Genomic DNA, 12,596 nt, shown 5'->3' on the forward strand with positions numbered 1-12,596 from the left:
ATATAGAATAACCATATGACCCAATATACATTCTGAAAAGAACTAAAAGTGGACTCGGATACTGTGTGCCAATGTTGGTAGCAGCGTTATTTACAAAGCCGGAAGGCGGCGATGACCCAGGTGCCATCGTGGGTGCTCATGGCGTACACGCAGCACAGAATACCATTCCAGCATGAAAAGCAAAAGAATACCGACACGTGCTGCCGTGCAGATGAACCTGAAGGAGGTTAAGCGAGGTGAAATATATCAGACCAAAAGGTCAACAGTGATTCCACTCTTAATGCAAAATCTGGAATAGGCAAATTGATGACGTAAGAAGGAGATTCGACATGGGCAGGGGAAATGGGGGAACTATCACTGAATAGTCACAAGATTTCTGTTTGGGATGATGATAACGTTTTGGAAATGATTGTGATGGTTGTGCAACATTGTGAGTGCAATGAATGGACTGATTTATGTGCTTAAAAAGGGAAAAAAGCAGCAAATTTTTATATATTTTATCACAATAGGAACTTTGAATAAAATGTAATTAATTTTAAGGTAAAAAATATTCCATGAAGCTTAACCTTTTTCTCCCAGAATCTTCCCAGAAACTTTCTTCCTTGTCCTCCAAAGGCAAACAGTATCAAGTGCTCCTCTCATGGGCAATGCTCCAAACAGAAAGATATGCGGGAAAGGAGCTTAGCCCGGGGCCTAGGCAGCTGATGCTGTATCACTTTTTTTTTTTTTTTTTTTTGGTACTGGGGATTGACCCCAGGAGTGTGTTCTACCCTGAGCTGTATCCCAGAACTTTTTAAAATTTTGAAACAGGGTCTCACTAAGTTAACAAGAGTCTTGCTAAATTGCTGAAACTGGCCTCAAGCCTGCAGTTCCCCCCTTCAGCCTCCCAAGTCTTAGGTTACAGGTGTGTGACACCATGTCTGGCTCATATCATTCTTCTGTGAGGCTGGCCCTGCACAGGCTGGAGTAGCCCAATTCTGAAGGCAGCCGTTAGCCTCCAGCGTGGCCTGGAAGAAGCAGGGTTCCTTCAAGGCTAAGAGCTGCGGAGCTGAGTCTCATTAGTAGGGCGGTTCCCTCGGAGCAGAGGTCATGGTCTCCCATCGCTGGTGTGTGGGGATGGAGGACTGGAGGATGATTCTGGAAAGGCAGCTGAGGTCAAATGGTGTCAATTCCCAAAAGCCTCACTTGGCTTCTTGGATGCTTGAGTGCTGGCTATGGAAAATAGCGTAGTTATTCCTCATTTTGTTTTCCACCATCCTGTTTACCATTTGTGCCTCTTAACCTTATCAAGCAGAAAACTTGGACAGCTTACTTTTTTGGTTTGTTTTGTTTTTCATGTTTTCTTTCCAACTCAAACTAAGTTTGCCATCTAGTGATTAGCCCACGCCATTGCAGCAGCCTGCGTGAGATTCCTCGTTCCCGCACTGGCCCAGCCGCTGGTGCTCCTTCGGCCAGTCCCACACGCCCTGGTCGCGCACGCGCATTCAGGGACAGCAGACCGAGATCAGAACCCCCAGAGGGCTAAGGGTTTTCACATGAAAGAAACATTTCGTTGTTCAGAAGAAAATCAGCTTTAGAAACTAAGAATCATAAAATGTTTAAATAGAATTAGACTTGAAAATTAATCAGTGAATATAAACCTCTCTGTCATACTGGCAAGATTGGTTGACAGCAGGGGATACTGTATTTATTTCTAAGGTTTCTCTTCTCATAAATGGACACCAGGACTTTAACAGTTTGGGGATTCGAATAATTGGTACCTATTAGAATGGAATTTTCCGAATTTCTGAATTTCTGGATACAGATTACAGAGAGCTACATTTTCTCTTTTAATTTAGTTACTCCAAACTCTTCGTGTGTGTGTATGTGTGTGTGTGTGTGTGTGTGTGTGTGTGTGTGTGTGTGTGTGTCAGAGACAGAGACAGAGACAGAGAGATACTGGGGATTAAACCCAGGGACATTCTATTTCCAAGCTATATTCATAGTATTTATGTATTTATTTATGTATTTATTTTTGTGGGCCTGGGGATGGAACCCAGGCACATTCTACTGCCGAGCTATACCCCCTGCCCTACATTTTATTTATTTATTTATTTATTTATTTATTTATTTATTTATTTGGTGGTACTGGGGTTCCTGGAAGCCCTTCTACCTCCAGGCTACACTCCCAGACCTAGTTTTAAATTTTTATTTGGAAACAGGGTCTCCTAAGCCAGCGTGCGCGGCTGGCTTCGAACCTACCTGATCCTCCTGTCTCTGCCTCCCAAGCGCTGGGATTACAGGCCTGCGCCACCATGCCCGGCTACATTTTATTTTTTATTTTGAAACAAGGTCTCACCAAGTTGGGGAGGGCCTAGCTAAATTGCTGAGGCTGGCTGCAAACCTGCGATCCTCCTATCTCAGCCTCCCAAGCACTGAGATTACAGGCATGTGCCACCATGCCTGGCGAGTTGCTCCAAATTCTTAAAGAGCCCAGGGTAACATTTTGCAGCTAACACCTCAGAGTTCCTAAGCAATGATAATTTTTATATTAGGAAATATACTGAATCCACTGTGTCCTTTTGCCCCCTGAGATCAGGGCTGTGGGATATTCCGTTTCTTGACAGCTGTGAATGGAACACCTCCTGTTTACCAGGCTCTGAGCCAGATGCTGCTGATGTGATGTTATACTCATGACAATTAAGATAACACCTTTATCAAAGCTTTGTTACAATTCATCCTTCACACCCCACTTCCATGGGATCCAAGCAAGCCTGTTTTTTGCAACAGATTTTGCCCTATAAAGGACTATGCTGTAGAGAGAGATGGGCATAGTCCCCACTACACTGCCAAATTCAACTGGCTGTTCTTGTTGTGAGCCAGTGTCCTGGAAGCCGTCCCTGGACTCCAGCCCAGCAGCCTCCGGAGCTTTGAGATGTATAGAAGCTCTTTGCTCCATCCCTCAGACCATGTGAACTCTCTGGCTGTCATTTTAAGCTGAAACTAGTTTTGTTTGTTGCTGAATTTCTGTGCATCTGACTTTTGCAGGGAAGGCCAGAGATACCGGGTGTACGTGGTGATACCGCTTCTGCCAGGCTTTGAAGGAGACATTTCGACTGGTGGTGGGAATGCTCTGCAGGCCATCATGCACTTCAACTACAGGTGCCCACGTGGAGAGTGCCGTGAGCCTTCTCTCCGTCATGCACGGGGGCTGGGGGGGGGGATGGTGGTGTTTCTACACATTTGCTTACTGTGGTGTTGAACTCAAGAGATTTTAATTTTGAATCTTAGCCTATTTACTATTTGTAAAAAATTAAATGGAGCCTAATATCATAAATGGCGGGCTTAGGATGCATGTTAAGTATTAAAGAACTGAAATATTGTTTTGCCTGTCTATTCGTCATCATATATATGATAGAATCTTGCTAATATATGTAACATTAGCTTAAATGATTTTTAAGCCACTGAATAGAAAGTAAGCTTTTCCTATTTTTTAAGTAAGTAGAAAAAGCCAAATAGATTACATGATTAAAGTGATATGATTTAAGTACATGTGGTTATGATTCTTTAGGTAGAAAAGTTCTCCAAGAAGATTGGTAATAATAACGTCTCTTAAAAAATAATATTTCCAGCTGGTCATGGTGGTGCATGCCTGTAATCCAAGTACTTGGGAGGCTGAGATAGGAGGATTACAAGTGAGACCTTGTTTCAAAATAAAAAATAAAAAAGGTTGGGGGTATAGGTCAGAGATAAAAATGTCCCTAAGTTAAATATCCAGTGGCAATAAAAAGAGAGAGAGGGAGAAATCAAATGAGTCATGTCTTGTAGAATTTTAATTCTGTTTTCCCTACCCCATCCTTGTTAGAATTCAAGGGAAAGTGGTGAGTCCTGTGCTTGAGGTTTTGAAAGTCTGAGTTTCCCTATCCACTCAAAAGGCCCAGTGGGTTTTCTCTGAGACTGTGGGCTGGCAGCGGGGTGCTGAGAGGGTTGGGAGGTGGTAGAGAGTCACCCCTGATCTTCCTGGGGCACTCGGGCAGGGAGAAGGGAGCGAACAGGTTGGCGGACAGGCAAGGGCAGGGGTCTGGTTCCCAGTTGTAAGTTCTGACCCGAGATGCAAGAAAGCCCCATCCTAGAATCACGTTCTTTTTTTGTCCTTGCTTTTGTTTGCTCTTGTTTTTCCAAACCACTTGTATTTTCTCAGCTTCCCAATCAACCATTTTTAGGGGCAGGGGGGAGCAAATACGACTTTACACAGGACCCTGCGTTTGTACATTTGAGAAGGGCTCAGGGCCTCTGCAGTCAGCGCAGGGCCTGGGGTTCCGGCCCGGAGCGCTCCTGCTCGGCACAGGTGCAGCCGAAGTGTGACACAAGTGTGGGACTGTTTGTTAAAATGCCTTTCACTGAGATTTTAAGCTTCTATCTGTCTGCCTGCCAGGGTTTCAAGTAAAGATGTTTTTGTTTGTCTGTTTCCCCCAGGGTTATTTTGCCTAGTTACAATATGGAAGAACTTTGTACTTTGGTTTATTATACTTGGACTGAAGACTTGCCCATTTCTAGTGTTATCTGATTTACAGCATGACACATAAACCTCTTCAAGTGTTAAGTCACTGACACAATGTTTAATTGGATTTTACTTGCTTCATTTGCCTCTCTGATATTATTTTTGGAATATTGTCAGTTGTAATTATTTCCTATGACTGTTTTCTTGAGTTTGAACCAGCTAAATGTAATACATATTTGGCTTTTGTTCAGCAATCCAAACTCTAACCTTTTATTATGCAAAAACATCTCTATTTGCTGGCATCGTCTTTAATTATATTTGCATTTCCCGGGCATAACTGCATTTTTAATTACTTTCATAGAGCAAGCAGATGGAGCGTAGAATTTTTGGTTTTTATCGATCTTTATAAGTCACCAACTATTATCAGAGTCTTGGGAAATAAAAGCATTAGCAGAGTCAGTTAGGTCTATATGTTTTTCACTTTTAGTGGGGTTTCTGACTTTAGAAAGATGACTGGTATAACCCTTTGCTTAATTCCTGAATTATTTGGCCAAGTGTTTACCCTTTTTACCTTAGAGAGGAATATGATTTTGTAAGGTTTTTTTTTTTTTTTGTTAATTTGTTTTTTTTTGCGGGTCTGGGGATGGAACCCAGGGGCATTCTACCTCTGAGCTACACCCCCACCCCTATTTTTAATTCTTTATTTTGAAACAGGGTCTCACTAAGTTGCGGAGGGCCTCACTAAGTAGCTGAGGCTGTCGGTGAATCACAGTCCTCCAGTTTCAGCCTCCCAAATGCTGGGATTACGAGCATGTGCCACCTCGCCTGGCTTAGTAAGAATTTTTATGTATAGAAGCATTTTTATTTATTTATTTTATTTATTTGTTTATTTTGGTGGTACTGGGGTTCCTGGGAGCCCTTTTACCTCTGGGCTACACTCCCAGACCTATTTTATATTTTTATTTGGATACAGGGTCTCTTAAGCCAGCATGGCTGGCTTTGAACCTGCAAGACCCTCCTGTCTCCGCCTCCCAAGCGCGGGGATTACAAGCGTGCATCACCACGCCTGGCGATTGGAAGCATTTTTAAAAGTTATCTTTTCTGATACCAGGTGTGTGTGTGTGTGTGTGTGTGTGTGTGTGTGTGTGTGTGTGGTACTGGGGATTGAACCCAGGGGCATTCTATGTCTGAGCTATATCCCCAGCCCTATTTTTTATTTTTATTTTGAAACAGGGTTTTTCTAGGTTGATGAGAATCTCACTACTTGCTGAGGCAGTTCTCAAACCTGCTATCCTCCTGTCTCAGCCTCCCAAGTGCTGGGATTACAAGTGTGCACTAACACACCAGGCTACCAGATATTTTTTAAGAGGGAAAGTTCACTCATAAGCCATCTTTTCTTTTTTCTTTGGGGTACTCTACCATTGAGCTATACCCCTAGCTCTTTTTTTTTTCTTCACTTTGAAACCAGGTCTCTCTCTAAGATAGTGCACAAGGCTTCAAACCTGAGATTCTCCTACCTCAGCTCCCCAAGCATGGGAATTACAGGCATGTGCACCTGAATCATAACTCATTTTTAAAGAAATAGCCTCTATTTCTGAAATCCAACATCAATTTTGTAACTTTTGCATTTATTCACCTCAAAACTCTCTTGTCCATTAGTAACATCACAACAGTGATATCCATAGAAGGTTCTTGGCTCTTTTTGTGTGTGTTTGGTTAGGAAATTGAGCCTAGGAGTGTTTACCTCTGCGCTAAACCGCCATTCCATTTTTATTTTCTAATTGAAGCAGGGTCTTTCTAATTATCTGAAGGTCTTACTAAATTTCTGAGGCTGGCCTCGAACCTGCGATCCTACTGCCTCCGCCTCCTAAGTGCTGGGATTACAGGTGTGTGCCACCGCACCCGGCATGTTCTTAGCTTTTAAAAATACGTGTGGCACGTTCCCAGAGAAGCACTTGCTTTCCTTTCACCGGGGCCAGGACTTTATCAACACAGACTGCAGCTGGAGTTGGTTCTTTTAAAACCTCCATAATTTTTTTCTTTTCATGCTTTCAGAACCATGTGCAGAGGAGAAAATTCTATCCTTGGACAGTTAAAACCAGAGCGTAAGTAACTGCTTTTCTTTTTCCTCCTGGTTGTTTTTATGAAGCCTGAAGGCATCAGTAAGATTAGGTATAAAGATGAAGTATCAGTAACAATGAATATTTTCATAACATGTTTACAGAACCCAATTCACAAAATGTTTGTCTACCAAAAAAGCTCCACTGAGGTAAATCATTTATTTTAGTTAAATGGGCCAAATCGATGTTCAAATGAAGACACCAAAACTTGAATTACATAGGTAATGAAAAAATGAGAATGTCTATGTGATTCTCATTTATCTATTTATAATACTTGCTTTAGTAATAACTGGAATTTGTAAGGCTCTGAGCAAAGAGCACATATGTGTATTCTCTGCATGTTCTCCACCACAGTCCTGGAGGGTAGGCAGGCTGGGAGCCAGCCCTGCTTCAAAGACAAGTGAGGCAGGGTCTACAGGCGTTTCCTGCCTCTTAGGTACACGCCAGTCCCAGGAATACTTTCCTGTATTTACCAAAGAAAGACTAGCTCAATATGTAATTATTTTGCCACTAATAACATTTGACTTAACCTCTCAGAATATTCTCCTAAAGATAAAGAAATAAGAAAAGAATTCACAGTAATACCTTTCCAAATCAGTTTCCTTCCTTCTTTCCTTCCTTCCTACCATTCCTCCTCCTCCTCATCTTCCTCCTCCTCCTCTTCCTCCTCCTCCTCTTCCTCCTCCTCCTCCTCCTCCTCCTCCTCCTCCTCCTCCTCCTCCTCCTCCTTCTTCTTCTTCTTCTTCTTCTTCTTCTTCTTCTTCTTCTTCTTCTTCTTCTTCTTCCTTCTTCTTCTTCCTCTCTCTCTCTCTCTCTCTTTCTCTCTCTCTCTCTCTCTCTCCCCCCCCCCTAGGGATTGAACCCAGGGGCATTATAACTCTATGTTATACCCCCAGCCCTTTTTAAAAATTTTTACTTCTGAAACAGAATCACACTAAGTCACTGGGGGCCTCACTAAATTACCCAGGCTGGACTTAGATCTTTAATTTTCCTTTCTCAGCCTCCCAATACTTATATTACAGGCCTGCTCCTAATTCTGCAACTTAAGAAACTAGCCAAAGAAGAGCAAACTAAACCCCCAAACAGTAGGGAAAATCAGTAAAATCAAAAGTAGATTTATTTAAAAGATCAACAAAATTGATAAATATTTAGCTAGGCCATCTAAGTACAAAAGAGAGAAGACTCAAATTATCTAAGTCAGGAAATAAGAGAATAGTAGATCTTATAAAAATAAAAGTACTACCCGGGGAATGGTGGCGCACTCTTGTAATCCCAGCATTTGGGAGGCTAAGACCAGAAGATGGTGGTTTGCAGATAGCCTCAGCTATTTAGTGAGGTCCTCTGCAACTTAGTGACACCCTGTTTCAAAATAAAAAATAAGAATTAGAGCAGGGGGTATAGGTCAGAGGTCGAATGCCCTTGGGTTCCATTCCCAGACCCGCAAAAATGAATAAATAAATAAATAAATAAATAAATAAATGTACTTATCCTTCCTTTCTCTCTCTCTCTCTCTCTCTCTCTCTCTCTCTCTCTCTCTCTCTCTCTCTCTTTCTTTCTTTCTTTCTTTCTTCCTCCCTTTCTTTCTTTCTTTCTTTGGTGATACTGGGGTTCCTGGAAGTCCTTCTACCTCCGGGCTACACTCCCAGACCTATTTTATACTTTTTAAATTTGGAAACAGGGGTATTTTGAAACAAAAGTACTTATAATATTGTGAACAGTTGTATGCTAACAAAGAGCTAACCTAAATAGATGGAAATTCCTTAAAGACACCTTTTGAATCTGGAGAAACTGCAACATCATAATATATACGATTTATTGTGAGTATGGGCTCACATGCTTTTGGGGGCTGAAAAGTTCCACAGTCTGCTGTCAGTGCTGAAGACCCTGTAAGTCAGTTGTATAATTCTATTTCAAGTCTAGATGCCTGAGAAATAGGTGACTCAATGGTAATAATTCCAATCCAAGAGTAAGACAAGGCCAAAGCAGGAAAGCTGGAAGCAAAAGGAATGAATTCCCCCTTCATCTGCCTTTGGCTCTATTTAGGTACTCATTGGATTGTATGAAGTCCACCAACAATGGGAAGGACAATTTACTTTAATGAGTCTACCTATTCAAACTGCTAATCTTATCCAAAACTCCCTCACAGACACACTAAGAAATAATGTTTAATCTGGGCACCCTCTAGCCTAATCAAGTTGATACACAGAAATAACCACTACAAACACAAACTGCCAAAACTGATTCCAGATGAAACTGAATTGCTAAATAGACCTAAGCCAAGTAAAGAGATAGACTCAGCAATTGACAGTCTGTCTACAAAGAAAATCTCAGGTCTAGATGGCTTGGCTGGTGACTCCTGTCATCCACAAAAATCTAAACCCATTCTTTACAAACTTTTCCCAAAAAACATAGGAGGAAGGAATACTTCCCAACTCATTCTATAAGTCCAGTATTCTCTTGATTCTAAAACCCAAGTTATGATAAGAAAAGGAAGATATGGATTAATATTCCTTATGCCTTAGACACAAAATTCCACCGTGAAATATTCCTAAACAGAATCAACAATATAAAGAGTATTATGAAATATGATCCATTGGGATTTGTCACCTTTGTTGAAATTTGATTGATTATAATCAAAAGGGTTTATTTCTGAATTCTCAGTTTGATTTCATTGATTTACATGTTTAACCTTATATTAGTAGCATACCATCTTTATTACTTAATATGGGTTTGTAGTAAGTTTTGAAATCAGAAGTATAAGTCTTCCAATTTGTCCTTCTTACTAATAATTGTTTTGGCTATACTATGAAATTTCATATGCCTTTAAATTTCATATGAAGCCAGGCATGGTAGAAAAGAATAGTCTTTTCAACAAGTAATGTTGGAACAATTAGAGTCCACATGTAAGAAGGAAGAGGAAGAAGAAGAACAGAAAGAAGGAGAAGAAGGTGTTGCTGAAGCTCTGTCTCTCACTGTATACAAAAATTAATTCAAAATGGATAGAGAACCTACATGTAAGAGTGAAAGCTTCCCATCCCTAGGAGAAAATAGGTATAAATCACTGTGACCTTGGTTAAGCCATGGTTTTTTAGACTTTACTCCAAAGTACAAGCAAGCAAATAAAAATAGATGAATTGTATCTCATCAAACACAAGAGCTTTTGTACTCTGTTAAACACGACCGAGGAAGTGAAATAACCCAGAGATTGGGAGAAAATGTTTTTAAGTCATTTTTTTGGTAAGGGACTAGAATTCAGAATAGATAAAAATTCTTACAATTTAATAATAGATAATTCTTTTTAAAATGGACAAAAGATCTAGACATTTTAAAAAATAGATTTATAAGTGGCCAATGAACATGAAAATATGTTCAATATCATTAGTCACCAGGGAAATTTAAGTCAAAATCACAACGAGATACAACTTTGCCCCTTTGCACCCAGTTTGATAATTAAGATACTAATAAAGCATTGGCGAGGATGTGGAAACAGGAGGACCCTCATACACTGCTGTCCAGAATGCAAAGTGCTACAGCCATTTGGAAAAGTTTGGCAGGTCCTCAAAAAATAAATACGGAGTTACCATATAACCCAGCAATTCTCTTTAGTATATACTCAGGAGCACTGAAAACATATGTTGACACAAACCTTGCACATGAGTTCACAGCAGCATTATTCAGAATATCCAAAAAGTGGAAACACTCCAATGTTCATTAACTGATGGACATATAAACAGAATGCAGTATATACTACATTATAGTTCTACAGGCTTATGCAGACATGAAAAGGAATGTACTGATGTAATCTGCAATATGGATGAACCATGAAGACATTGCATTAAGGGAAAGAACACAGGTGCAAAAGGCCACATATTGACATTTTTTTGAAATGGCAAATCTATAGAGACAGAAACCACTGATTAGTGGTTTCCAGGATCTGGGAGGGTGTAAAATGGGAGTGATTACTAATAAGATTTTGGAGGCAATGATAAAGATGTCTTAAAGGTAGGTAATGGTGATGGTTATATGGATTTGTGAGTGTACTTTAAAAAAAAAACTACTGAACTATATGTATTATTTTATTTTTATTTTTTCAGTCCTGGGGGTCAAACCCATGACCCTACCCATGTTGGGCAAGCACTTGACCACTGAGCTGCACCCTTAGCCTGATTTGCATTATTTATTTTTTTTTATTTTTTTTTAAATTTTTTTTGGTGGTCCTGGGGGTGGAACTCAGAGGCTTTCATCTTCTGGGCTATACTCCCAGACATATTTTTATACTTTATTTGGAAACAGGGTCTCACTAAGTTGCTGAGAGCCTCACTAAGTAGCTGAGGCTGGCTTTGAACCTCTTGTCTCAGCCTCCCAAGTGCGGGGATTACAAGTGTGTGCCACCACGCCCGGCCCTGATTTACATACTTTAAATGGATGAATTTTATGGCATAAACTTTTTTGTAAAGTTTATACTTTTTTCAGTACTGGGGATTGAACCCAAAGGCATTCTACCTCCCAGTGACACCCCCAGGCCCCACTTAAAAAAAAAATTTTTTTTAAAGGGTCTTGTTAGGTTGCTGAGGGTCTTATTACATTTTTGAGGCTGGTCTCTAGCCTGTGATCCTCTGGTCTCAGTTTTTCCAAGTACTGAGTTTACACCATAGGCCACCATACCTGGCTAAGTTTTAGGAATTTTTAAATGATTTAAAAGCTCTAAAAATAATGATTTAAGCTTTCAGTTCATATACATTTTATACAAACACATGCATATGTTGGTGGTGTAAGTTCAGCAGTTTTTCATGGATAGTTTGCTCAACCCACAAAGCTTTAGTAAACAACTTTAAACATAAGATCTGTACATGACCAATAACAGATAGTTTCCAGGTATTTTCCAGGTGTTTTCCAGACAGAAAACTAGAGTTTTATCTCTTCCTATTTTCTAATGACTTAAAATGAAACACCAATGAATCTATAAAGGATATGTTCATAAAATTGGAAAACCATTCAGTGCTAGCTGGTAGTGGCTCATAAAAATGCAAAAATGAAGATATGGGAAAATAAAAATCATAACAAGCTTATCATCTAGTTCTTCATCCATAAATGTGTCTTGGACTTAGTTTATGAAATGATTTCTTTGGCTCTGAATCTTTTCTCTGGCCTGGCCATTTGGGGGAAATCAATTGGATGTTAACACAAGTAGCAATTTCAAATATAAGCCTGCTTGTGAAAAGATTTCCAGGTACCCTGGGAGCAAGTCAAAATAAGGTATCTCAGTGGGGAAAAGGTCCATATTCTCAACACAGAAAGAAAAGATTAATTACATAAATCCCCTCTCTGAGGTATACAGTTGTGTCACTGGTTTTGTTTCTGTAAATGTGTAGTGGGTTATAAAGTCAGGAAGTAGATAATCTCAAAGTGGATAAAGAAATATTGTTCTCTACTGTTGTAATTATTTAGAATAACAAAATTGGTTCTAAGAACATGTTGAAATTCCTGAGAAGAAATCTAGCAGTGATTAGTGTATAATTAACTGATACTCCATTCTTCAGAGAGTTAATGTTGGGTTTAAAGTATTTCTTTACTATTATAATTTCTGTGAATTACAGCATTTTAGCAGCCAAGTTAGTCTAATTTAATATAAGGGCCAGGGGTATTCAGTCAGGATTAGAACTGCATTTATGCCAAATGCTGCAAGTTTTTAAGTAACAAAAGCCGATAATAATGACGTTCTTTCATGAAACGCCTTTCTGAGCACCAGGCGTTTATCGTATTGAACTTCTCTTCTTTCAAGGTACACATACAGCGGTGTCGATCCCAGATGTATCCTGGCACCTACACAGCTCCAGATTCTCAAATATCCCCATGACACAATGTGGAAATTTTCTCTGTTGCATTATACTAATGCTTAAAATACTCCTTGATTTTTGTAATTCTTTCAAAAGACACTTGTTTCCCCATCAGATCTCGTAACATAAGCTCACATTGCTCACATAATGTTCTTATTA

At 39.9% G+C, this 12,596-nt stretch overlaps 1 protein-coding gene across 2 annotated transcripts in view; it reads left to right on the top strand.

Annotated features, from left to right (window-relative positions):
* Positions 1-12,596, top strand: part of PLD1 (phospholipase D1) — a gene marked incomplete at both ends in the record, with an annotated part of 113,319 nt that overhangs the window by 78,839 nt on the left and 21,884 nt on the right. For both annotated transcript variants that reach the window (XM_080696738.1, XM_080696739.1), the window contains 2 exons: positions 3,028-3,141; positions 6,536-6,585. In XM_080696738.1, the coding sequence (XP_080552864.1) occupies positions 3,028-3,141; positions 6,536-6,585 (164 nt within the window). The remainder of the gene's footprint in view (positions 1-3,027; positions 3,142-6,535; positions 6,586-12,596) is intronic.

The sequence above is a fragment of the Muscardinus avellanarius genome (genome assembly GCF_963383645.1).
Source record: "Muscardinus avellanarius genome assembly, chromosome: 5".
Lineage (NCBI taxonomy): Eukaryota > Metazoa > Chordata > Mammalia > Rodentia > Gliridae > Muscardinus > Muscardinus avellanarius.